The 23634-nt window shown below is 52.9% G+C and overlaps 1 protein-coding gene across 1 annotated transcript in view; it reads left to right on the top strand.

The window, feature by feature from the left end:
* svep1 (sushi, von Willebrand factor type A, EGF and pentraxin domain containing 1) overlaps positions 1–23634 on the top strand; it is a gene marked incomplete at its 5' end in the record, with an annotated part of 85239 nt that overhangs the window by 54646 nt on the left and 6959 nt on the right. The window contains 30 exon segments of the mRNA XM_084487502.1: positions 1–203; positions 205–232; positions 833–994; positions 1361–1522; positions 2042–2203; positions 3066–3157; positions 3812–3908; positions 3991–4104; positions 4671–4784; positions 5237–5438; positions 5974–6131; positions 6364–6562; positions 6934–7109; positions 7332–7456; positions 7581–7710; positions 8096–8266; positions 8646–8819; positions 9455–9574; positions 9806–9982; positions 11658–11742; positions 11997–12188; positions 12675–12848; positions 13259–13931; positions 14671–17417; positions 17933–18167; positions 18563–18733; positions 19973–20036; positions 20732–20905; positions 21659–21835; positions 23265–23447. The exon segment at positions 1–203 is cut by the window's left edge and continues 3 nt beyond it. Coding sequence (XP_084343628.1) covers positions 1–203; positions 205–232; positions 833–994; positions 1361–1522; positions 2042–2203; positions 3066–3157; positions 3812–3908; positions 3991–4104; positions 4671–4784; positions 5237–5438; positions 5974–6131; positions 6364–6562; positions 6934–7109; positions 7332–7456; positions 7581–7710; positions 8096–8266; positions 8646–8819; positions 9455–9574; positions 9806–9982; positions 11658–11742; positions 11997–12188; positions 12675–12848; positions 13259–13931; positions 14671–17417; positions 17933–18167; positions 18563–18733; positions 19973–20036; positions 20732–20905; positions 21659–21835; positions 23265–23447 — 7641 coding nt within the window.

Here is a 23634-nt window from a genome sequence, read left to right as displayed (position 1 = left end):
GCATCCCCCTGCCCCAGTCCAGGAACGACTCGGTGGAGGCGGCCAACCAGCGGCGGCTCATGCGCACCCTGGAGCAGCTGACCAATCGGCTGCGGCGGACGCTGGCCCGCCAGCCGCTGTCCAGCTTCCACCTGGCGTCGGAGATGATCGTGGCCGACCCCAAGTCCCTGGCCAGCCGGCGGGCCACGCTGTTCTGCCGGCCGGGGCTCAGTGCTCAAGGGACGCATGTGTGGTGAGCAGGGAGGGGTCTCTGCATAGGCTACTCCACGTAATCACCATCATTAAGCTGCGTTGCGTTCATGTTTTCATTGATTTTGGGGGCGGGGGGGCGGTGGGGGGGGGGGGGGGGGGGGGGTTGCAATTTATCACACCTCATTCACTTCCAGTGTGTGGAAGCCACCTGGGTGATGCAAGGTAGCCAATAATCTTAACCCCACACTGGCTCTTTAGTGGCCACAGGTATCAGGACCTTGGTTTAACGTCTCAAACCTAATATGTAAATATACAGTAAAATATAGCGCTACATTTTACAGTGATAAAGTGAAGGGAAGTTATTTTGATGATTCGGTTGTTGAGGCTACACAAATCTAAACAGTGTGTGTGTGTGTGTGTGTGTGTCTGTTTGTGTGTGTGTGTGTGTGTGTGTGTGTGTGTGTCTGTTTATGTGTGTGTGTGTGTGTGTGTGTGTGTGTGTGTGTGTGTGTCTGTTTATGTGTGTGTGTGTGTGTGTGTGTGTGTGTGTGTGTGTGTGTGTGTGTGTCTGTTTATGTGTGTGTGTGTGTGTGTGTGTGTGTGTGTGTGTGTGTGTGTGTGTGTGTGTGTGTGTGTGCAGTCCAGTGCCCGGTGGGGACCTACTTCTCCCTGGAGTACCATGAGTGTGAGAGCTGCTGGCTGGGCTCCTTCCAGGACCAGGAGGGCCAGCTGGAGTGCAAGACCTGTCCAGAGGGCACGTCCACCGCCTACCTGCACTCCCGCAGCGCCGCCGAGTGCAAGGGTGGGGTCTACACACACACACACACACACACACACACACACACACACACACACACACACACACATACAAGCGCACACACATACACACACACATACATACACACACACACACACACACACACACACACACACACACACACACACACATACACACATACAAGCACACATACACACACACACACACACACACACACACACACACGCATGCGCATACACACACAATATAAACAAAAATGTATTCATCATTCATTCATCCTTTGGTCCTCCCATCCATCAGTCCCTAATGTTACTATTTTCGTGTCCCCCTAACTTGCTGATACTTATGAGGACCTCGGGATATGTGTGTGTGTGTGTGTGTGCACTGCAGGCCAGTGTAAGCCCGGCAGCCGCTCCATGAACGGGCTGGAGACGTGCGAGTCCTGCCCGCTGGGTCACTACCAGCCCAGCTTCGGCTCCAGGGAGTGCCTGGTGTGCCCCGACAGCACCTCCACTGTCACGCGGGGGGCCGTGGACCAGGCAGAGTGCGGGGGTGAGGCTGGCCGCCCGTTTGATTTGCACGCTGAACGTGGACTTTATGTGTCTGCGCGATGTCTGTATATTTGGGCGTGCGTTTGGAGAGGTTAAAACATCGGCCCTGATGCTTTTTGTTTCTCTCCTCCTCTCACCTTCCTCTCTCTCCCCATCTCTCCTCTCTTCTCTGCTCCTCTCTCCTTTCCCCCTGACTTTCTCTCTGTTTTTATCCTCTCTTATCTCTCTCTTCCTTATCTCTCTCTTCCTCTCCTCTTTGGGCTCCTCTCTTCTCTCCTCCTCCTCCTCTCCTCTCTCCTCTCTCCTCCTCCTCTCTTCTCCCCATCCCTCCTCCTGGTCTCCTCCTATCTCATCCTCCCCCTCTCCTCTCCTCTGTTCTCCTCTCTCCCTCTCCTCCTCCTTCCTCCTCCCCTCTCCTCCTCCTCTCTTCTCCTCCTTGTCCTACCTTCCTCTCTCATCCTCCTCCCCCCATCTCTCCTCTGTTCTCCTTCCTTCTTCCTCCCCCTCCCCCTCCCTCCAGTACCCTGTCTGGCGGGCCGCTTCTCCCGCACGGGCCTGGTGCCGTGCTACCCGTGTCCCAGGGACTACTACCAGCCGGACCACGGCCGCTCCTACTGCCTTTCCTGCCCCTTCTACGGCACCACCACGGTCACCGGGGCGACCGCCATACAGCACTGCTCCAGTGAGTGCCAAGCCGACAGCGCTGCGCTTGTGCAGGGGGATTTTCTAGAACATGTTGGCTTAACTCCTCTTGGGAGCACTGTGGGACTAGTAGCTTTAAAGTCCCCCAACCCCCCCAACTCTGTTATTAGTGTCGGAGGTTCCCCACTCCTGACTGCGTCTGTCGATGGTCTGGAGTCTACTGTTAATGTATAAAACATGTAGGGAAACTCTGGGAATAACTCGGTAGGTAACCCGTCACCCTGTTGTTGTTTGTGCGGCGCCACTAGAACTCTTGTGACGCCAACATTCAGTTGCACAGTTTTGCACTCAGATTAGACTAAATTAAATTATGAAACAACCAGGAAGACGTTAATAACTTCAACCACTAAAGACTCCTCATCATAATCTCCCCCCCCTCTTCCCGCTGAAAGCCTTTCTCAGACATAGCTCCGCTTATTTCCAAATTCTGTGGTTATGGCGGACTGGGACGACCGGGGGTTTCTGATTGTTATGACGGCTCAGACCAATTGGAAAATGGATTACTGCACTGGGTTAGAGGAGGGGGGGGGGGGGGGGGGGGGGGGGGGGGTTGGGGGATGAATATGAAATCTAATAAGAATCCAATTGTGCTACTGGGGTTTCTGGAAAAAGGAACGGGCCACATGACGAACGGCGTGGGAAACGCACGGCGGCGGCGGTGGGGGGGGGGGAAAGGGAACATGAACCTGGAAAAGCCGACGCGGCTTTTCAGCACGAACTCGTGCGACCCGAGTCGCCAGTGGAAAAGTATCCCCCCCCCCCCCCCCCCCCCGCCCCTTTTCTTTTTCCCTTCCCTCCGTCTAACTCCTCCGCCCCCCTCCGCCCCCCTCCGCCCGCCATAGGTTTCAGCTCCAGCTTTCTGCCCAAGGAGGAGAGCGTGACGTCAGCGCCGGAACCCTTGCCCAGCAACCAGGACTACCAGGCCAGCAGCCAGGTCCGCAAGCCCCGCCCTTCTGTCTGGAACCTCCTGTCTGTACACACCTGTCTGTCTGTCCGTCTGTCTGCATAGACCTGTCTGTATGTCTGTCGGGGGCTACGTCTGGGGATATGTCTGTATGTCTGTCTGGACCTCTGTCTGTACACGCCTGTCTGTCTGTCTGTCTGTCTGTCTGTCTGTCTGTCTGTCTGTCTGTCTATCTAAACCTGACTGTATGTCTGTCTGGAGCTATGTCTGTCTCTCTGTATATGTCTGTCTGGAGCTATGTCTGTCTGTCTGTATATGTCTGTCTGTCAGTCTGTCCATACACACCGGGCAGTCTGTCTGTCTGGAGCTATGTCTGTCTGTCTCTCTGTACACGCCTGTCTGTATGTCTGTCTGGGTGTATGTCTGTCTGTGTGTCAGCAAAACCTTACTGTCCTCGATGATAAACTTCGATTGATACGTTGATATGTCGTTAACCCCTTACCCTATAGATTTTACATGACAAGTCCATGAAAGCTTAATGGCCAAAACACTGTTAACTTTGCAGCACATACACTCTAATGAAATATATATAAACATACATTCATATCAACTTATGTTTTGAGGGACTGGTGTCCATTTGACCTGTATGTGTGAAGCTGCAATCTGATTGGATGTCCCCCGCAGGTGTTCCACGAGTGCTTCCTGAACCCCTGTCAGAACAAAGGGACGTGTGAGGAGGTGGGGGCCGGCTACGTCTGCACCTGTATGCCGGGCTTCACAGGTACACTGCAACCCCCAACCTCCCCATCCACTGTAGTCTAGCTGTGAAACGCTGGTTATTTACGTCCTTTGTCTCCCCCTAGGGGCCAAGTGTGAGAGTGACATCGACGAGTGCGACTCAGCCCCGTGTCAGAACGGGGGCCTGTGCAAAGACGGGATGGGGGACTTCCTGTGTGAGTGCAAGCTTGGATTTGTAGGTATGTGTGCATTATTCATTTTCATATCTTCATACACTCATTCATATTAATAGAATCGTCTGAAAGACTTCTCTTGTCTTAGCTCTTTGGATGAGACACAGCGGGGGCACCGAATATACATAATGATGTAATGCTGATCTTATGTTTGATGTCGGTTGGTTGGATTGTGAATAATAATATCACGGTGATAAAAGGGAATAAAAAATCAAAGTATTGTTCATTGGCGAACTCAACTGAATATATTACACCAAGAAGCCTAGACAAGATTGTGCATCGTTGCATAGTGCAAGACAGAGATGTATTGGGTTGCCGGTGTCTGTCTTTATTGAAACACCTTCTCCTCAGCGTTCCCCTCCAGCTAATGTGATGTGTGTGTGTGTGTGTGTGTGTGTGCGCGTGCGTGCTTGTGTGTGTGTGTGTGTGTGTGTGTGTGTGTGTGTGTGTGTGCATGCTTGTGTGTTTGTGTGTGTGCATGCTTGTGTGTTTGTGTGTGTGCGTGTGCATGTGTGTCTGTGTGCATGTGTGTCTGTATGTGTGCGTGTGTGTGTGTGTGTGCGTGGCGGCAGGCTCGCTGTGCGAGGCGGAGGTGAACGAGTGCGTGTCGTCGCCCTGTCTGAACGAGGGTGTGTGCGTGGACCGGGTCAACGGGTTCACCTGCAGCTGCGCCAGCGGCTTCACAGGTCAGGGTACAGACAGGACTCAGCCGTCTTATGATGCTCGCTGCGTCTGCCTCCACCGTGCTGCTGCTGCTGCTGCTCACACTGCGTTACGGTTCGGGTGGGGTGGGATGCGTGAGTGTGGGTCCAGTCACCTCGTAAGGATGACGGGGGACACCTGAGCTACCCTGGCTGAGATATATATGAGATATATACCCTGGCTGAGATATATATGCACTGTGTTTTTTCTCTCTCTTTCAGTCCGTCTTACCCGGCATGAAACCCCATAAGAATATTTAAAGATCATCCATTATTGATGCATTAATTGTGTGATATTTAATCTATAATAGCCATTTCCAAGGTTAGATATAGATATTGTTTTTTTTATTAGGGTTAGGGTTAGGGTGAGTATGTTTAGCCTCCCCTCCATGTTAAGTCTACGTCTCCCCCCCTCCCCCCTCCTCCCTCCTACTCAGGCCCTCGCTGTGAGCTGGAGGTGGACGAGTGTCTGTCGGCGCCGTGTCTGAACGGCGGGGCGTGCGAGGACCTGCTCGCCGCCTACTCCTGCACGTGCCCCATGGGCTTCTCCGGGGAGCGCTGCGAGGTGGACGTGGACGAGTGCCACAGCGCCCCCTGCCTGAACGGAGGCTCGTGTCACGACGGCATCAACGACTTCAGGTTGATATGAGACGTTTGTTTATTTTAAACGCTGGCGGGCAGGGCGGAGGGGGTATAAAAAAAGTGTAGTTGGGTAATGTTTTTATTCAAATCCTGACTACTGATGTTTAGATCGTCAGATGCTGCTATTATTCTGCTATTTTACAATTCAATCTGTAATATTTGAATCATTTGGATAAACACATCGCCGTGAAATGGTTTTCTTTTGTGAGGGGAAATGCTTTTTCAAGGGGGAAAGTAGTGTTTAATCAAAGATGATACAGTGCTTCTGGTCTTCTTACATCTAATCTAACTGTTCACCACAAATAGTGTGACTATAGGCCTTTATCACAGAGGCATAACAGACGGGGTGAGCACAGGCATAGCCCATGTTGTTAATTAGGGCTACTGGCACGCCTACAGACCCCTGATTACCTCGGGTGAGCTACACCTACGACCATCGAAATAGCGTGACAGTGGATGGTCTTCATGGCTCCCAACCCCGCCCTGTTCTGATTGGTTTCGCCCACTGACCCAATCCCGTGTCCGGGCTCAGGTGCCAGTGCATGGAGGGCTACCACGGGCGTCTGTGCGAGGTGGACGTGGATGAGTGCGACCCCAACCCGTGCATCAACGGGGCCAGCTGCCTGGACGGGCTGGGCAGCTTCACCTGCCGCTGCCTCCCTGGGTTCAACGGAACCAGGTGTGAGACAGGTACTCTCTAGGGCCAGAGGACGTGTCGCTGTGGCAACCCAGGGGGGACAGGGGTGGGGTGGGGGGGGGGCGGTTGTGTGTGTAGGGGAGAGGGGTGATGTTGTACTAAAGAGAAAAAGTTTCTTATATGGAGATTTAGTCGGAAGACTAGATCCAAAAGTAGTCTTTTCTGTCATTTATCGATGGGATGTGTCGATCTGTGTCCCATTCTCCCCGGATGCGGACGCCACAGAGATGTCCCCCGCCTTCAACCTGGACTTCGAGGTGTCGGGTATCCACGGCTACGTGATGCTGGATGGTGTGATGCCCACACTGACGGAGATCACGTGCACCTTCTGGATGCGGTCGTCGGACACCACCAACTACGGCACGCCCGTGTCTTATGCCGTGGAGGGCAGCGACAACGCCTTCCTGCTCATCGACTACAACGGGTCAGTGTAACCATACACACACACGCATGCACGCCATCAGACACACAACGTAGACACCAGGTTCCTCGTTTAGTACAGTAGAGTACAGTCAGTGTTTTAAAATGTGCGCTCCAAACGCACATTTTAAAACTTGTTGTGAATATCTGTATACATTTAAATCCCTGCTTTATTTAAAGTCGTCAAAAGTTATTAATTAGTTATTGCTTTTTCTGATGCACTCTCAAACGCTCAAGTTCTCAAACGTTTCCACGTCCACGTCACTCTTAAACATGGCTCATTCATTCACTCATGCATTCATTCATGTAGCCACTCTCTAGTGGCTTCTTCTGTCATTTTATCAGTCCTTTGTTAACCCTCTCCGCCGCCTACAGCTGGGTGCTGTACGTGAACGGGAAGGAGCGGATCACAGACTGCCCGGCCGTCAACACGGGCCAGTGGTACCACGTGGGCGTGTCGTGGCGCAGCTGGGATGGCGACTGGAGGCTCTACATCAACGGCAAGCCGTCCGACGGAGGCAAGGGCCTCTCTGTGGGCTCCTCCATCCCAGGTAGGACTCTCCTCCACCGGGACAGAGAGGCCGGGCTCTGGCCCCTCTAACCCGGCCCGGAGAGAATGGCCTGCTAAAAAAGGATGTTAAATAAAACATGGATACGTTGTTTCATTTCTCTTGCTATGATTGACAGTGTATCAATTGAGCACAGTGACCGACAGCAGAAACCATGGGAAATTAAAGAGAGGGCATGGGATGGGTTTGACCTTTGACCTGCAGGTGGCGGTGCCCTGGTGCTGGGTCAGGACCAGGACCGCAGGGGGGAGGGCTTCAATCCCGTCGAGTCGTTTGTGGGATCCCTCAGCCAACTCAACATCTGGGACCGGGTCCTGAGCCCTCAGCAGGTAAGCAGCTGGAAGATGGCACCAAGCACCCACGCCATTGACCAATCGGAAGCCATCAAACACTTTACCCAAGGGTCATTACGAGGAAATGTGTGTGTGTGTGTGTGTGTGTGTGTGTGTGTAGATCAAGGTTCTGGCCAGCAGCTGCCCCGCCTCCCATGTGACCCACCGGGGGAACGTCCTGGCCTGGCCCGACTTCCTAAACGGACAGATTGGCCGCGTCAAGACCACCCCGGGCAGCATCTTCTGCGCCGGTGAGCGGTTGACTCTGTTTATTACACTGTAACCTTTACCCTTTGACCTACGATTACTACCCAACATTTGCCACATCTGAAAAAAAGAAAAAAACAACGATTAAAACAGACATTTTTAAAACATGGATCTTATAACCAATTTAATTCAGAATATATAAAACATCGGTTTAAGCGACTGCTATATTTACTACACAATAACCTGTGTAACTCATAGACGACCATCATGATTTCCCTTCACTCTGGTAGAAGACATTGTAAACGCATGGGCACAGATCCACGGCCATCGAGATTTGACCCGACTCAGTTCGCGTCTCGTGGGAGGTCGTCGTCAACCAATCAACGGCAGGATGTGCTCATGACTCACGACTGCCACCTTCTTACCCAGACTGCCCCCCGCTGGAGAGCGCGGTGGCCCACCTGAGGGCCTCCACGGTGGAGGTGAGCCCGGGGGCCCAGGTGCAGCTGTCGTGCGACCCCGGCTTCTACCTGGTGGGGGAGCCCGTGCTGCAGTGTCAGAACAAGGGGGAGTGGAGCCACCCGCTGCCCCGGTGTGAACGTGAGTTCAGAGGCCGCCCCGCCTTCCCCTCCTGTCCGTTGTCCGTTCATTTTATTGATAAGTGGGAATTGTTATTGTTGTACTGTTTTTGTGTATAGTACATGCTTGTCTTTTGTTTGCATGCTGGTTTTGCCACGCATAGACACCCATACGCACACACGCACACAAACACGCAAGCAAGCACGCACACACACAGACTCACACAGACTCACAGACTCTCACACGCACGCACGCACGCACGCACGCACACACACACACACACACACACACACACACACACACACAGAATAGTCAAGTGCAGTTGACTCCGCCTGGTCACTCCACTTATTTGACCTTCCCGTGACCCATGACCCCTCCCGACCCCTGAACCCCACCACAGGCGTGTCGTGCGGGCCCCCCCGGCCCCTGGAGCACGGCTCCTTCCAGGGGAGTGACTTCCTGGCGGGAGGCTCCGTGGACTACCAGTGCAGCGCAGGCTTCTACCTGCTGGGGGACGCCCGCAGCCAGTGCACCAACAGCGGGAAGTGGGGCTCCAACCTGCCCGCCTGCCTGGGTACGCACACTCAATACCCCCATGTACTGCTTCATTCATGTACTGGTTCATTCATGTACTGGTTCATTCATGTACTGGTTCATTCATGTACTGGTTCATTCATGTGTTGATCGTTCATGTGTTGGTTCATTCATGTTTTGGTCATTCATGTGTTGACCGTTCATGTGTTGGTTCATTCATGTTTTGGTCATTCATGTGTTGGTTCATTCATGATTTGAATCATTCATCTGTTGATCCATTCATGCGTTGGTTTGTTATACAATTATACTATAAATATTAAATATTGTTATTGGCATTATTACATATATTTTTGATTGTCTATTTTATTTTTTTTTCCTTTATTTCTGAAATATGTTTGCACAGAGGCTAGGGATGGCAATGCATGCAATCCATATGAGGTTGTGTTCGCCTGTGTAAAATACATCATGCGACTAGAAAGGGAGTGTTCAATTACTACTGTGTGCTCATGCCATCATGGTTGTGCTTTTAGACTCGAGAAGCGATATGTTCCCTGTTTGACACCACTGCTGTTTTAACCCCCGATGTTGTAACCTGATCTACTCATTTGTGTGTGTGTGTGTGTGTGTGTGTGTGTGTGTGTGTGTGTGTGTGTGTGTGTGTGCGCGCGTGTGTAGACGTCGACGAGTGTGCTCTGGGTTCTGACTGTGATAAACACGCCAGCTGTCAGAACACGGACGGCTCGTATGCGTGCAGGTGCATCCATCCCTACAGTGGCGACGGCAAGAACTGCACAGGTACGTCACATCATTACCTCCACCCGTCTGTCCATCTACCCGTCTGTCCATCCAACCCTCTGTCCATTCACCCGTCTTTCCATCTACCCGTCTGTCTATCCATCCATCTGTCCATCGTTGAATGAATGCAAACATGGATACATTTCTGTACTGTATGTCTGTACAGACAAAATTAGGACAGACAAATCTTACATTATACTGACTGTGTGTGTGTGTGTGTGTGTGTACCAGAGCCAGTTCGATGCGAGGATCCAGGGTTCCCAGACTTGGGCCACAGAGAAGGCACTAACTTCCTGATGGGCGGTGAGGTGGTCTTTGGCTGCCAGGAGGGCCACGAGCTGATTGGTTCGGCCAAACTCCAGTGCTTGGAGACAGGAAGCTGGAACAGACCGGCCCCGTACTGCCAAGGTCAGGCTTCAGTGCCAAACATTTACCATTATTCCACACTATAACACATAATATACAATAAATATATATATTGTTTTACAATAGTCCATGAATTCAGTTTGAGTGTTTGGCTCATAGCTGTTGAATGTGTAGCACACAGTAACATTTGGTTTAACTCGTGACTCGTAACTTGTAACACATGTCAAACTAACTAGTACTTGATTCACTAGTTGAAGAACAAAATAACAATGAAGACTATCAGCAAGAAACATAAACAACAACATTTTTTTTTTAAGTTAATTGAAGTCAGTCATTATACTGCAGTATATTATACTGCATATTATACTGCAAATACGTTAATACTTTAACTTCTACCACCAGGAGGCGCCATTGTCTGTGTTTGAGAGAATGATTGACAATGATCCCTCACACGTAATTCAATGTAATTCAATGATATATCGTTCACCTGTCCATAATCTATTTAAGCTAAGCTTGTTTACATTTATTTACACTGGCATCAAGTCTTGAGTATCGTTCACATCTTGAAGGAGCATCATATTTCAGCATTCGATTTCAAATGAAATCATTGTTGAATTCTGGAGCCATGCATCTGATTAAATTCAGCATCTCCATATCAGCACCTCTTCTTCTCTCAAGCAATATCACACAGTATGTGTGTGTGTGTGTGTGTGTGTGTGTGTGTATAGAGTGGCCATGAGGCCAATCATGTGTTGCAGCTGTGTTTGCGGTTATTATAATGTCGGCAATAGGATTCACGCTAATTTATTCGAAACACGCAGGGTCAATAAAGTCACACATAATTATTTTTTTGAATGTACACCTCTACACATGAAGACACACACACGCACACACAGACACCCAAGTAGACACAAAACAAACAGAAACAAAAACAGAAACCACCGCCAATACACAGCACACATTCCACCTATACATATACACACACACACTACTCAGTGTGTGTGTGTGGGTGTGTCAGACTCAGATCACTGTCACGTGCCCAGGCCCTGGCGTAGTGAAGGGCTGATTGTACGGACAGCTGCGTCTTTGTTAAAGGACTGCAGATGAGGGCCTGAAAGGACTGCTACAGGAGGAGCACACTCAGGCCGAGAGAGAGAGAGAGAGAGAGAGAGAGAGAGGTTGAAAGGGAGAGAGAGGGAGAGAGAGATCAATCCCCTCTACTCCAGTGTCTGAATATCAGCCCCCCTCCCCCTCTCTGCTTGGTCAGCCCTAATGGGCTGTGTGCTGGGTCACACAGACTGAGGTCAGTCAGACATCCTAGCAGACTCATATTGAAAGTGAAAGTCAAGAGTTTGTAATGTCAATGTATTTAAAGGTTGTAGGTCGTTGCTTCTTTCCAAATGTTTCTGAAATTCAAACAACATAAAAAAATGTGTTTTGTGTTACTATTAACAAAGTCTATGTTTCGCACTACATAGGAAATATGGGTCTCTATATTTACTATAATTTAATCTAGTGTAATTTATTCTTATCCAATATATTCTAATCTAATCTAATACAGTCTAATGTTGTATAATATAAAATTGTCTAATCTAGTCGTTGTAATCTAGTCTAGTATATTATAATCAAATTTGTATATGTATATATATATATACAAATGTAATAAGATCATATCTAGTAGACTCATCATACTGCACGTTCCTCTCTGTCTCCCCAGCCCTCTCCTGTCCTGTTCCCTCTGTTCCGTCCAACTCGGACATGAGGGGAGCCAACTTCACATATGGAAGCAAGGTGACTTTCAGGTATCTTCTGCCCCCCCCTCGATTACAGCAACACCAAACAGACAAAAAGCAAACACACAAAAGAGGAGGAAGGAATGTTGTGTCATGTGTGTGTGAATAAGTGTGTGGTCGTCGAAGGAGGAGGAACCAGACTCAACCTGCTCCATGCTAACTGTGTGTGTGTGTGTGTGTGTGTGTGTGTGCGTGCGTGCGTGCGTGCGTGTGTGTGTGTGTGTGTGTGTGTGTGTGTGTGCGTCTCCCTCCCCCGCCCCCAGCTGTAGGATGGGCTTCCTGCCCCAGGTCCCCTATGAGTTCCAGTGTCTGTCCAGCCAGAGGTGGAGCGGCTCTCCACCCACCTGCCACCCCATCTCCTGCGGCGACCCTCCGCCCGTGCAGCGCGCCCACTACACCCTCCAGGACACCACCTACCTGTCGGTGGTCAAGTACACCTGCGGCGACGGCTACAGGTGCAATAGACCCGCCACCATTGGCTTGTGCAGTGTTGAATGGCTCTCCGTCCCATAATAGGCGTTACCATCGACACCGGTGTTTCTTCTACGCTGATGCCTCTAGAAAAGGCTCTATTGAATGACTAAATGGAATACCGACTTACTGACAGACTTTTCTTAACGACTGATTTGACTCCCTGACCAGCTGAAATTCACTTTAAGAATAAACAGTGTACAAGCAGAGCTTGTGTTTGCGTGCATAGTCTGCCCGGTTTGGCACCCATTGCACTCCTCACCGTCCCCGGAAGTTAACCCTCAAAAGGACAAGATGAAATCTCTCATCTAACCCTGAATAGGGAAGAACCCCTGAAGGATCACAGAAAGAGGGATCCCACCCCTCCCATCCCTCCCATCAATCTCATCCCTCCTTCTGTGACGTTGTCAAGGTTTTGTTCCCGATTATTAGGGTTCAATTTTGTGTGTGTGTGTGGGGTCGGTCCACAGGCTCCAGGGCGCCATGGAGCTGGTGTGTCAGGACACCGGCGAGTGGAGCCGGCCCATCCCCCGCTGCACGGGGGTCCTCTGCCCCGAGCCCCCGCCACTCACGCACGCCGTGACCGCGGGCGACACTGACAGCCACACGCTGGGAGACGAGGTGCGCTACGTCTGCAAAGAAGGGTAAATCCGGCCGATGTCCGCGCCCACAACACTGATGGATTGGGTTTTATTGTTCTTCGGAGAGGTCACGGGAAGGTCAGTTCTGCTGAGTCACCACAGAATCGGCCCATCTTCAAAGATGCGTTACTGAAATTCAGTTATGACTAGCAGCAGACATGGGCTTCTAAATGGCCATCTCTCGGACTCTGAATATGAATGTGTACTTGTACCTTGATAGAAGAATAGTATATATATATATATATATATATATTCGTCATTCTATCTATCGTAGCTTCATTTGCTTGAGGAAAAGGTAAAAAAATGTATTGAAATGTTACCTTATTAATTTGAAATGATCTTTAATTGAGGAAATCACCTAACGGCAACAACAAACACAATCAACTCATCGGTCCCCGTCCTTCAAACCGTAGATACACCCTGATCGGCTCTGAGACCAGGGAGTGCCTCCCCAGCGGCCAGTGGAGCGAGAGCTCCGCCCAGTGCGTGCCGCGCTCCTGCGGGGCCCCGCCCGCCGTGGACCACGCCGAGCCCTACGAGGGCCACCAGCTGTACGGCGACACGGCCAACTACTACTGCGTGGACGGCTACACGGCCGGCAACAACTCCAAGATGGTGTGCGACGCGCACGGCGCCTGGGCGCCCCCCGACGGCCAGCCGGCGCCGCGCTGCATCGCCAACTTCTGCCTGCACCCGCCCGAGCTGCCCCACGCCGTCCTGGACGCCGTGCGCAAGCCCAAGTACGCCAGCAACACGGAGGTGGCGTACAAGTGCGAGGAGGGCTTCGTGCTCAATACCACGGCGGCGCTGCGCTGCGTGGTGGGCGGGGAGTGGGAGCCCTCGCCCCACGAGGTGGGCTGCGTGCCGGTGCGCTGCTCCCGGCCGGAGAGCATCGAGCGGGGCTACGTCAGCGGGAGCGACTACAGCTTCGGCGCCGTGGTGGCGTACAGCTGCGACCGGGGCTTCCTGATCCGCGGGGAGAAGCGGCGCACCTGCAAGGCCAACGGGGCGTGGGGCGGCCCGCTGCCCACCTGCGTCCCCGTCACCTGCCCCCTCCCGCCGAGTCTCCGCAACGGATACATCCAGGTGGGGGCCGCGCACCGTGCGCCTCCGGTTAGGGCTGCTCGATTAGGGAACAAAATCATAATCACGATTAGAGACAGATGTATTATCAATATTGAAAGCAGGATTAATCAAACGATTATTTTTGAGTTTGAAAACATGATCCATTTATTCAGCATTTCTCTCAAAGTACTAAAAAATACACACAAATTTTCAAATAGAAAATAATGTCCAAATATGTATCCAGCTGTTCTAGAAAACATTTAATGAATTCAAAATATATACGTAAAAAATTGATCTATGTATCGTTTCAACTCGATTATATTAGTTTGGAGATCGTTTGACCCAAAAATGGAAATCGTGATCAAAATTCAATTAATGGCAAAGCCCTACCTCCTATTGGCCCCTCTGTTTCAAAGGTTGGCTTAGGTCAGGGATTTATCACTGGTGGTGTTAACAAGTATTTTTATTCTTTAGTCTTTTGTGCTCTTCGCTAGTTAGTGATTTTGGAACAACACTAAAGAAAAGCCACCCGCAGAGAATTGTAATACTCTGTAGAGAGAGAATTGTAGAGAGAGAATTGTAATACTTTGTTGTGCTGTGGACATGGTGGGGGGACGGAACCCACTACCTTGAGGCTCGGAGTCGAACACAACAGGTTCTTCCCTTTGATCCCCCTGTTTATTATCTAGCTTGTTTGTTATTTAATACGTCGAGAAAAAAAAGTATTTAATCCTTTCCTCAAACTTTCTACTCTCTGCAGAGCAAAGGCCGCTTCACCTACAACAGCCGGGTGACGTACGCCTGCAACGCGGGCTACCGCCTGGTGGGCCGCCCCGACCGCATGTGCCAGGCCAACCGCCAGTGGTCCAACACGGAGCCCCCGTCCTGCGTGCTGAAGTGTGACCCGCCCCCGGACGTGGTCCACGGCCACTACGCCGGCGCGGGCTTCGAGGTGGGCCAGAAGGTGCAGTACGCGTGCGACGAGGGCTACGAGCTGGCCGGCGAGCCCGTCTGGACCTGCCAGAAGAACGGCAAGTGGGACCAGACCCACCGGCCGCGCTGCTCCCCGGTGCAGTGCCCCGAGCCCCCGCTGGAGGAGAGCCACCTGGTCCTGAAGGGCATGGACGCCGACTCGGCCACCGTGGAGCTGTCCTGCGAGGACGGCTACGTGCTGCGCGGGGCGCGGGTCCTCCGCTGCACCGCCGCCCAGGAGTGGAACGACACGTTCCCCACGTGCGAGCGGGTGGCGTGCGGCCCGCCGCCGGCCGTGGCGTACGGCGTCCCCGTGTCGCCGGCCCCTGCGCAGGGGGGTGCCTTCTACCACGGCGCCGAGGTGGCCTACTCCTGCATGGACGGGTTCACCCCGAGCAAAGAGGACCGCGTGTCCTGCCTGGCCAGCGGGGAGTGGAGCACGCCGCTCCCCAGGTGCGTCTCGGTGGAGTGCCCCCAGCCCACGGAGATCCCCAGCGGCGTGCTGGACGTGCACGGCCTGATGTACCTCAGCACGGCGCAGTACAGCTGCAAGCCGGGCTACACGCTGGTCGGGAACGCCACCCTCGTCTGCGGAGACGGCGGGCTCTGGATCGGGGGCCTGCCCGCCTGCCGCCCCATCGAGTGCGCCGTCCCCAAGCCGATCGCCAACGGCAAGGTGGCGTACCAGAAGCTCCAGTTCGGCCACGGCGCCGTCTACTCCTGCCTGCGCGGCTACCGCCTCCGAGGCCCCGAGAACCTCAAGTGTCTGACAAGCGGCGAGTGGGACTCGGAGCCGCCCGCCTGCGTGCAGATCTCCTGCGTGGCGCCCAAGCCCCTCGACAACGGTTTCGTGGAGGGACTGGACCATAGCTTCGGCGTCACCATCTTCTACAGCTGTTTCCCCGGTTACCAGCTGGTGGGCCAGAACCACCTGACCTGCGAGGAGTTCGGCTGGTCCAGCGCCATCCCCGTGTGCGTGCCCTCGGACTGCGGCCTCCCGCCCCACATCGACTTCGGGGAGTACGTGCGGGTGACGGACCGCCTGGCGTCCGGAGGCGGTTCCGCCGCCGCCGCCGCCGGCTCGTCGGACGCCCTGCTGGACCTGAGCTTCCTCCAGGGCACGTGGATCGCGTACCGCTGCCACCCGGGCTACGAGCTCACCGCGCACGCCACGCTGCTGTGCCAGGAGGACGGCAGCTGGAACGGGACGGCGCCCTCCTGCGCGCCGGCCGAGTGCCAGACGCCGCCGGCGCCGGAGCACGGCTGGCTGAACGTGAGCGACACCTCGCTGGGGAGCCGGGTGACGTACAGCTGCGCCCTGGGGTACCGCCTGGTCGGCCAGGCCGTCCGGCAGTGCGTCTCGGGCCGGCACTGGACCGAGGACACCCCCGAGTGCCGCCCGGTCTCCTGCGGCGACCCGGGCCCCGTGGCCAACGCCACCACGCGCGGCGCGTCCTTCGCTTTCCCCGACGCGCTGCGCTACGAGTGCGGCGCTGGCTTCCGCCTGGAGGGCGGCGACACCCTCACCTGCCTGGCCGACGGGCGGTGGGACACGGAGAAGCCGCGCTGCCAGCCGCTGTCCTGCGGACCGCCCCAGGTGCCCGACGACGTGGTGGTCAGCGGGGGCGCCTTCACGTACGGTCAGCGGGTAGACCTGGGCTGCCGGCCCGGCTTCGTCCTCAAAGGCGGATCGGTGGGCCTGTGCCGGGCCGACGGCACCTGGAGCCACGGGCCGCTCAGCTGCGTCCCGGAGCGCTGCGGCAAGCCCCCCGCCGTCCTCAACGGCCGGCCGGTCGCGGGCCCCGGCGCGGCGTCTCCGTCCGGCTCCGTCCGCTACGAGTGCGACAAGGGCTACGTCCTGAGCGGGGACGCCGTGCGCTCCTGCCGGGCGGACGGGCAGTGGGACGGGCCGGCGCCCCGCTGCGAGCCCCTCAGCTGCGACCCCCCCGAGGACATCAGCCACGGCTTCCTGAACGGCTCCAGCTTCCGCGTGGACGCCGTGGTGGAGTACGTGTGCTTCGAGGGCTACGAGGCGGTGGGGGACCCCTCGCTGCGCTGCTCCGCCGACGGCCTGTGGGAGGGCAGCGTGCCCCGGTGCCTCCCCTGCGCCTGCCCGCCGCCCACGCTGCGCTTCGGCGCCGTGCTGGGGCGGGACAACGCGTGCGGCGACCGCGTGCACTTCCGCTGCGCTGACGGGCACCGCCTCCTGGGGCCCGCCGAGGCGGTGTGCGGCCGGGGCGGCGCCTGGAGCCCCGGGGTGCCGTCCTGCACCCGGGGCCGGTGCGCCGCCGCCCCGCCCTCGGTGGCCCACGCCGTCACGCAGGGCAGCAGCTCCGTCTACTCGGACACGGTCACGTACAAGTGCCTGCCGGGGTACCGGGCCAGGGGGTACACGCAGCTGTCCTGCGGGAGGAACGGCCGCTGGGGGGAGCCCAGGATGAGCTGTGAGCCCGTGAGCTGCGGGCTGCCGCCCCCCGTCGCGCACGCTCACATTGTGGGTGAGACCTTCACTTTTTCAAGCCATATTACCTACAGGTAAATGTGACGCGTGACCGCTTGTGCATGTACCGATGTCCGTTAACGCATGACGCCCTTTGACCGAGACGAACCCGTCGCTATAAATGTGTGCAGTTCATTCAAAAATGATTTCAAGTGTTAAGATTGTCTTTGTTGATTGTTAAGGTCAAGGTCCCATGACATGCCACCAGGTGTGAGTGTGATTAGCCGTTATCCAGCGTGGATCTAGGTGGACACGGCCACTTGTGAAGTCACAAGTGGCAGATTTTCAAAACGGCTTGTAACGGCACACACCTGGTGGCATGTCACGGGACCTTTAATAATCATCTGTTGTGTATCTTGCATGCTGATCTGTCACCACGTTGGGCAGGGAAAGGCTTCTTGTTTCGATTTTTTCTCACATTCTGTCAATTGAGGCAAAAGTTGCTAGCATTGTAGCAAAAATAACAAACAAAAAAAACCCTCTTGGAGAACGACTCTCTCTCCTCACTTCACCGCGTCGGTGCCGCTGCTCTCCGCCGCCCCCCCTGCAGGTGCGACGAGGGCTACGAGCTCGCCTCGCCCGCCGCCGCCTCCCTGACGTGCAGCGGCGACGGCAGCTGGTCCGGGCGGGGGCCGCGCTGCCAGGCCACGCCCTGTCCCCTCCCCGAGCACTCGGTGGCCGACCTGGTGGTAGCCGGGGACGACCCCACGCCCGTCGGGGGCTCCCTCATGCTCTCGTGCCTCCCCGGGTTCCTGTTGGCGGGCCCGGCGCTGATCGAGTGCCAGGTGAGGGCGCTGAGGGCGGTGGTGGTGGTTGGGGTCAGGGTGGTTTGGACGTCCGGTGCGGGTCTCTTTAGTTGGGTGGAGCACGTTGAACAGCCGTTGTTGCTGTTTGATAATCATTTGGTATGTTTGTGTGTTTGACACTGAAGCGATGCAAACGAATGCAGTTTGGCACAGGGAACATCAAACTTAATCACGACTATAACACATAATATATTTATTATTTTATATTATATTAAGATTTCAGGTGAATCGTTTTCAGTAAAGTTATGCCTGTACCGCGGGGAAAATTCCCCTTATTTAATTCCATTTTGTCAGCAGCCTGAGGAAGTCTCAAACTCAAACAGGTTTCTGTGTCAGGGATGACTCATTGTGAGTTTGTTGTTTTGTCCTGACAGTCAGGAAGAAGCTGGTCTCCCAGCCTCTCCTCCGTTTCATGTCAAGCGGTCACATGTCCTGAACCGCCGACGCTGGCCAATGGCGTGCTGGAGGGCAGTGGCGGCGGTGGCGAGGCCTACAACTACGGCGACGTCATCATGTACTCCTGCATGCCCGGCTATGAGATAAAGGTAGGGAAGCCCCGCAGTATATACCTCACTCTCTCTCTCTCTGTCTCGATGTCTCTCTCTCGCTCTCTCTCCTCTCTCTGTCTCTGCCTCTCTCTCTGTCTCCGTCTCACTCTCTCTCTCTCCGCCCTCTGTCTCGATGTCTCTCTCTCTCTCTCTCTCTCTCTCTCTCTCTCTCTCTCCTTTCTCTGTCTCTCTCTCACTCTCTCTCCTCTTCAACTAAAACAAGCTCTATTGGCATGGAAAATTAACATTGCCATCGCCAAAGCAGTGGAAACAACATAAAATAATAAAGAAAAATATATACAAAATCCAAATATAAATGTTGTTTAAAAAAAAGGGGATATAAAGTATGTCACTCCTGAACCCTCTATCTGACTCTCTCTTTCTCTCTCTCCCTGCAATGGAGTGGATTTGGTGTTAACTATGAACCTCACTGAACAGTTGAGGCCACTGCTTTGTTCCAGCGGGGGGAGGGCTGGGGGTGGGGACTTATTAGGTTATTTCAAGACGTATTACCGCGTGAGCTGCAGCCGTTTTGTTAATGAATACATATACCACAATGGTAACCATAGAGCCCGTTGGTCAGTGACTCACAACACACCAGGCGTTCCTCCCAGGCAACACATCCACACTGTGATAGAAGCGTGTGTTGTGATAGGCAGAGTAGCAGAGTAGAGTAAAACGAGACAGAGAGAGAGAGAGAGAGAGAGAGGGCGGGAGAGTCATGTGACTGACCCAGCGCTGTCACAGAGAACTACTTATTAGAAAATCGCTGAGTCACTGTTTCTTTCTTTATTCCTCTCTCTCTCTCGCTCTCTCTCTCTCTCTCTCTCTCTCTCTCTCACGCCCAAATTTGGTGGTAGTCTCCTGTTCTCCTGGTGTTTGTTTGTTGTCGATATGTGATATGTTAGACATGGCCGCTCCTCAGAGTAAAGGGCTGATTATGGTCCCACGTTCACGCAACGCAAGGGGGTAACAGACCCCTTACATCCTTGCGGCCCCTTTTTGCGTCCACCGCAATGGCGAGACGTGCGCCTCCCAAAAATTGTAACCTTCCGTCGAGGCGACACAGCCGCAAGGGCTGTGATTGATCCGCTCACTAAAACCCGATGCAGGACCATAAACGTTCACGACTATTTCGAAGCGTCTGCGTGGTCCTTGCGTTGTGTGAACGTGGGACCATAAAGTGCCCTTTAGGTGAAGGCAGTGGTTGTATTTCTATTTATCTTTTGATCACAGGGGGATCCCATACAAACGTGCCAGGAAGACACAACCTGGAGTGGGACTCAGCCACTCTGTGTTGGTAGGTGTGCCTGTGTGCGTGTGTGTGTGCGTGTGTGCGTGTGTGTGCGTGTGTGTGTGTGTGTGTGTGTGTGTGTGTGCATAATGCGTAACTTCCCCCACACTCTGTCAACAGCGGCACAGCCCTATGATATCATCGCATCCAAAATCCTTAAATAAATAAGGAAACTAAATATAGAAAATAAGGTGAAAATAATGTGAAAACAGACTCCTATCTACAGGCTTAATATGTTGTTTTATGTTTTATATGGCATAAAGCCGTACACAAAGTCAACTCCCACTGCCCCTTCAATGTGGGAAATTATGTACATTGGGGAGATATATCTTTGACTGGGTGTTAGGTTTCAGTGTGTAGACGTCAGCTGGTAGTGATAGGAGCAGGCCGCAGGGAATGACAGCCAGGAATCAGGCGTTGAAACACTAGAACCACCTGTTTTCTTACCAGACAATCCAATAGGCCTTATGCACTCATAATTAATTAATAATTGATTAATAAAAGACAATAGATTGTGAAGATCGATTTTGTAACATTAGTAGTAGCAGGCTTCACTGGGCTCCTCTGTGGACCAGGAAACAGGTGGATGTTGGTTGTAGATTTTTGTTGTCACAGGCAGGGCAGGTCTGTAGAGGGGACGTTCTCTAGTGTAGGGCGTCTTGGAATGCTGTGTTTAACTTGGACTTACCTCTCTCCCCCAGCTTTGTCTTGCGGGCCCCCTCCCTCTGTAAAGCATGCCGTGTCTGAGATCACGGGAGAGACGTTTCTGAACAAGGCCAGCTATGTGTGCAACGCCGGCCTGCAGCTGATTGGTCCAAAGACTCTAACCTGCCTGGCCAATGGCACGTGGAGTGAGCCCACCCCAACCTGTGATGGTGAGGCAGTTCGCTAAGTACAATACGTTTGTTATATGGCTGTGTTTGTATTTTTGTTTGGTTTTGTAATGATAAAGATATTTTAATTTTGTTGATGTATTTGTTATATACGCTTTAAGCTGCATTCATTGATTTCTGCTCACTAGAGGTGGAGGACACTCCAAAGTATTCTGATGAGTATAACTGACATTTTAGCACTAAGCAGTCTGTAGCGTTCGGAATTTCAAAAACAATAGTGGCAGCAGGCGAAAGTGTGCGAACCGTTTAGCTGAAATAGATAAACGGTTAAAAAATTATTTTGACGGTTGAAGGGTTTTCTCAGAGGAGAAGATGTTTTTGCACACTATAGACTGCATTCGGCGAGAGTACGTGATTTAGTTATATAATCTGATTGGCTGTGGTGTTTTTAACAACATAAGGCCCAGGCCTGAATGGTCCCTCCCCCTAGCGCTGATTGGTCCTTCTACTTGGTTTCCCCGACACAGACTGAGGCCAGACTGATCTTCAGTGAGAAACTGAAACGTGCCCTCATGTGAAATATATTCTCACATGGCTAGCCGCTATGAGAGACTTAATAAAATGTTATTTTATGAGTCAGCATCGATCCAAAGAAAAATAAACTTACATGAGTCACAGTCATAAATGCCCTGGAGCACTCGACGCTCAGAGGTGTAGGAGGCAGCCAAACGTGGTGCGATAACACCTTGTAAACACTCACTCTCCCCCCCCCCTCCCTGGACTCTCTCCCTCCAGGGGTGCGGGGCTGCGTTGACCCCGACCACGTACCCCACGGCTGGGTGCGGGTGCACCGCCTGAGCCCCGGCCACGCCCTGGACTTCCAGTGCGACGAGGGCTACTCGCTGTCGGGCGATGCCCTGGTGGTGTGCCTGGACGGGGAGGGCTGGAGGTCCCCGTTCCCCACCTGCCAACGTAAGGACCTGAAGCACCACCCCCCAGCCCCTACACACACACACACACCCACAAGGGATCATACTGTAACACACACGCACGCACGCACACACACACACACACACACACACACCCACAGGGGATCATACTGTAACACACACGCACGCACGCACACACACACACACACACACACACCCACAGGGGATCATACTGTAACACACACGCACGCAAGCACACACACACACACACACACACCCACAGGGGATCATACTGTAACACACACGCATGCACGCACGCACACGCACACACACACACACCCACATTGGATCATACTGTAACACACACGCACACATTTTACTCTGTATATTGTAGAGCAGGTCTAGATTAGTATTTTCATTGAGTCATTGGATAGTTGGGCTGCCAACATATGATAAAACAATCCTTGTTTAGAGAAGTAAATTCTTTACCCTGACACACCTACAACGGAAATTGAGTCAACACCCACGCACACACACACACACACACACACACACACACACACACACAAACACACAAACACAGAGGAAACACTATAACACACACACACACAAACACACACGAAAACACACACACACACACACACAAACACACAAACACAGAGGAAACACTATAACACACACACACAAACACACACGAAAACACACGCTTACACACACACATACATACAAGGGTCAGAAATTGATGGAGGTTCTGTGCTTTTTGCCCCAGAATAATACGTTTGCTGAAACACCAGATTATACACACGCACACACACACACACACACACACACACACACACACCAGGGTCAGAAATTAAATGAACAGAGGGTCTTTACATTTAGTTATTTCATCAGAGTCATTGATAATATCTCTGTCAATATACGATCAATCATCTGGTTAAAACGTTTCCCCCAGACAAACACACTGCACTATTTTCATCCCATTGCATTAAATCGATTGCCCTGGTGTGTTGAGTAAGTCATTGAGTAAGGCAGCTCTATGGGGTCGAGGCGGGGGTTTGAAGGGAAGCCGCATTAGGACATCGCTGAGTGTCATCACACGGACCGAGACGTGCGGGGACAAACATCAGAGACCTGCACTGAGGTCAGGGATCTGCGGCTCAAGTCTATCACTGTCACTGGTGCTGGACCGGAAGGACTTTGATTGACAATGCATACATCGCCGTGGATACATCGACAGGGTCGCGACCCTTAAGAGGCTGACATCTTGGGGCCAAGAGGGTCAGGATGAGATGGCCAGAATGAACATGTATATAAACTTGTGTATAAATATATATATAAATGTGTATAAACTTTTTGCTGATTAGTTTATGCTTAAGAACGAGTTGTGTACGCCTCTTTTAATTTGAGTATCAGTTCGTTGGAAATAAAACAGCATACAGACTTTTTGTTGTCGTTTCGTTTTCCCACAGCTAAATCCTGCCCAACTCCCATGGGGTGGCGGCAGCCGGCCAATGGGAGCGAGGCCCAGCAGGGGTTCCACGTGGGCCAGTCGGTCCCGGTGACCTGCCCCAAGGGCCAGCAGGCCCGGGGCAGCGGCACCATCACCTGCCGCCCCGACCAGACCTGGAGCCCCATCAGCGCTGTGTGTGAAAGTAGGCAGACGTTCTCCTGGCCCTTTGTTATTTAGTCTTTCTGTATATATATTATTTTATTCTTGAATTGTTTTGATTAAGTTGAATTAAGTTTAACATTTTTTGTTTAGTTTTTATTCGTTTTGGTGGGGGGGGGGGGGGGGGGGGGGGGTTGCATTCATGCATTCAAAGTATGCCAGAGCCCCTG

The sequence above is a fragment of the Micromesistius poutassou genome (genome assembly GCF_964030765.1).
Source record: "Micromesistius poutassou genome assembly, chromosome: 23".
Taxonomy (NCBI): Eukaryota; Metazoa; Chordata; class Actinopteri; order Gadiformes; family Gadidae; genus Micromesistius; species Micromesistius poutassou.
This window is presented reverse-complemented; position numbering and strand designations above follow the sequence as displayed.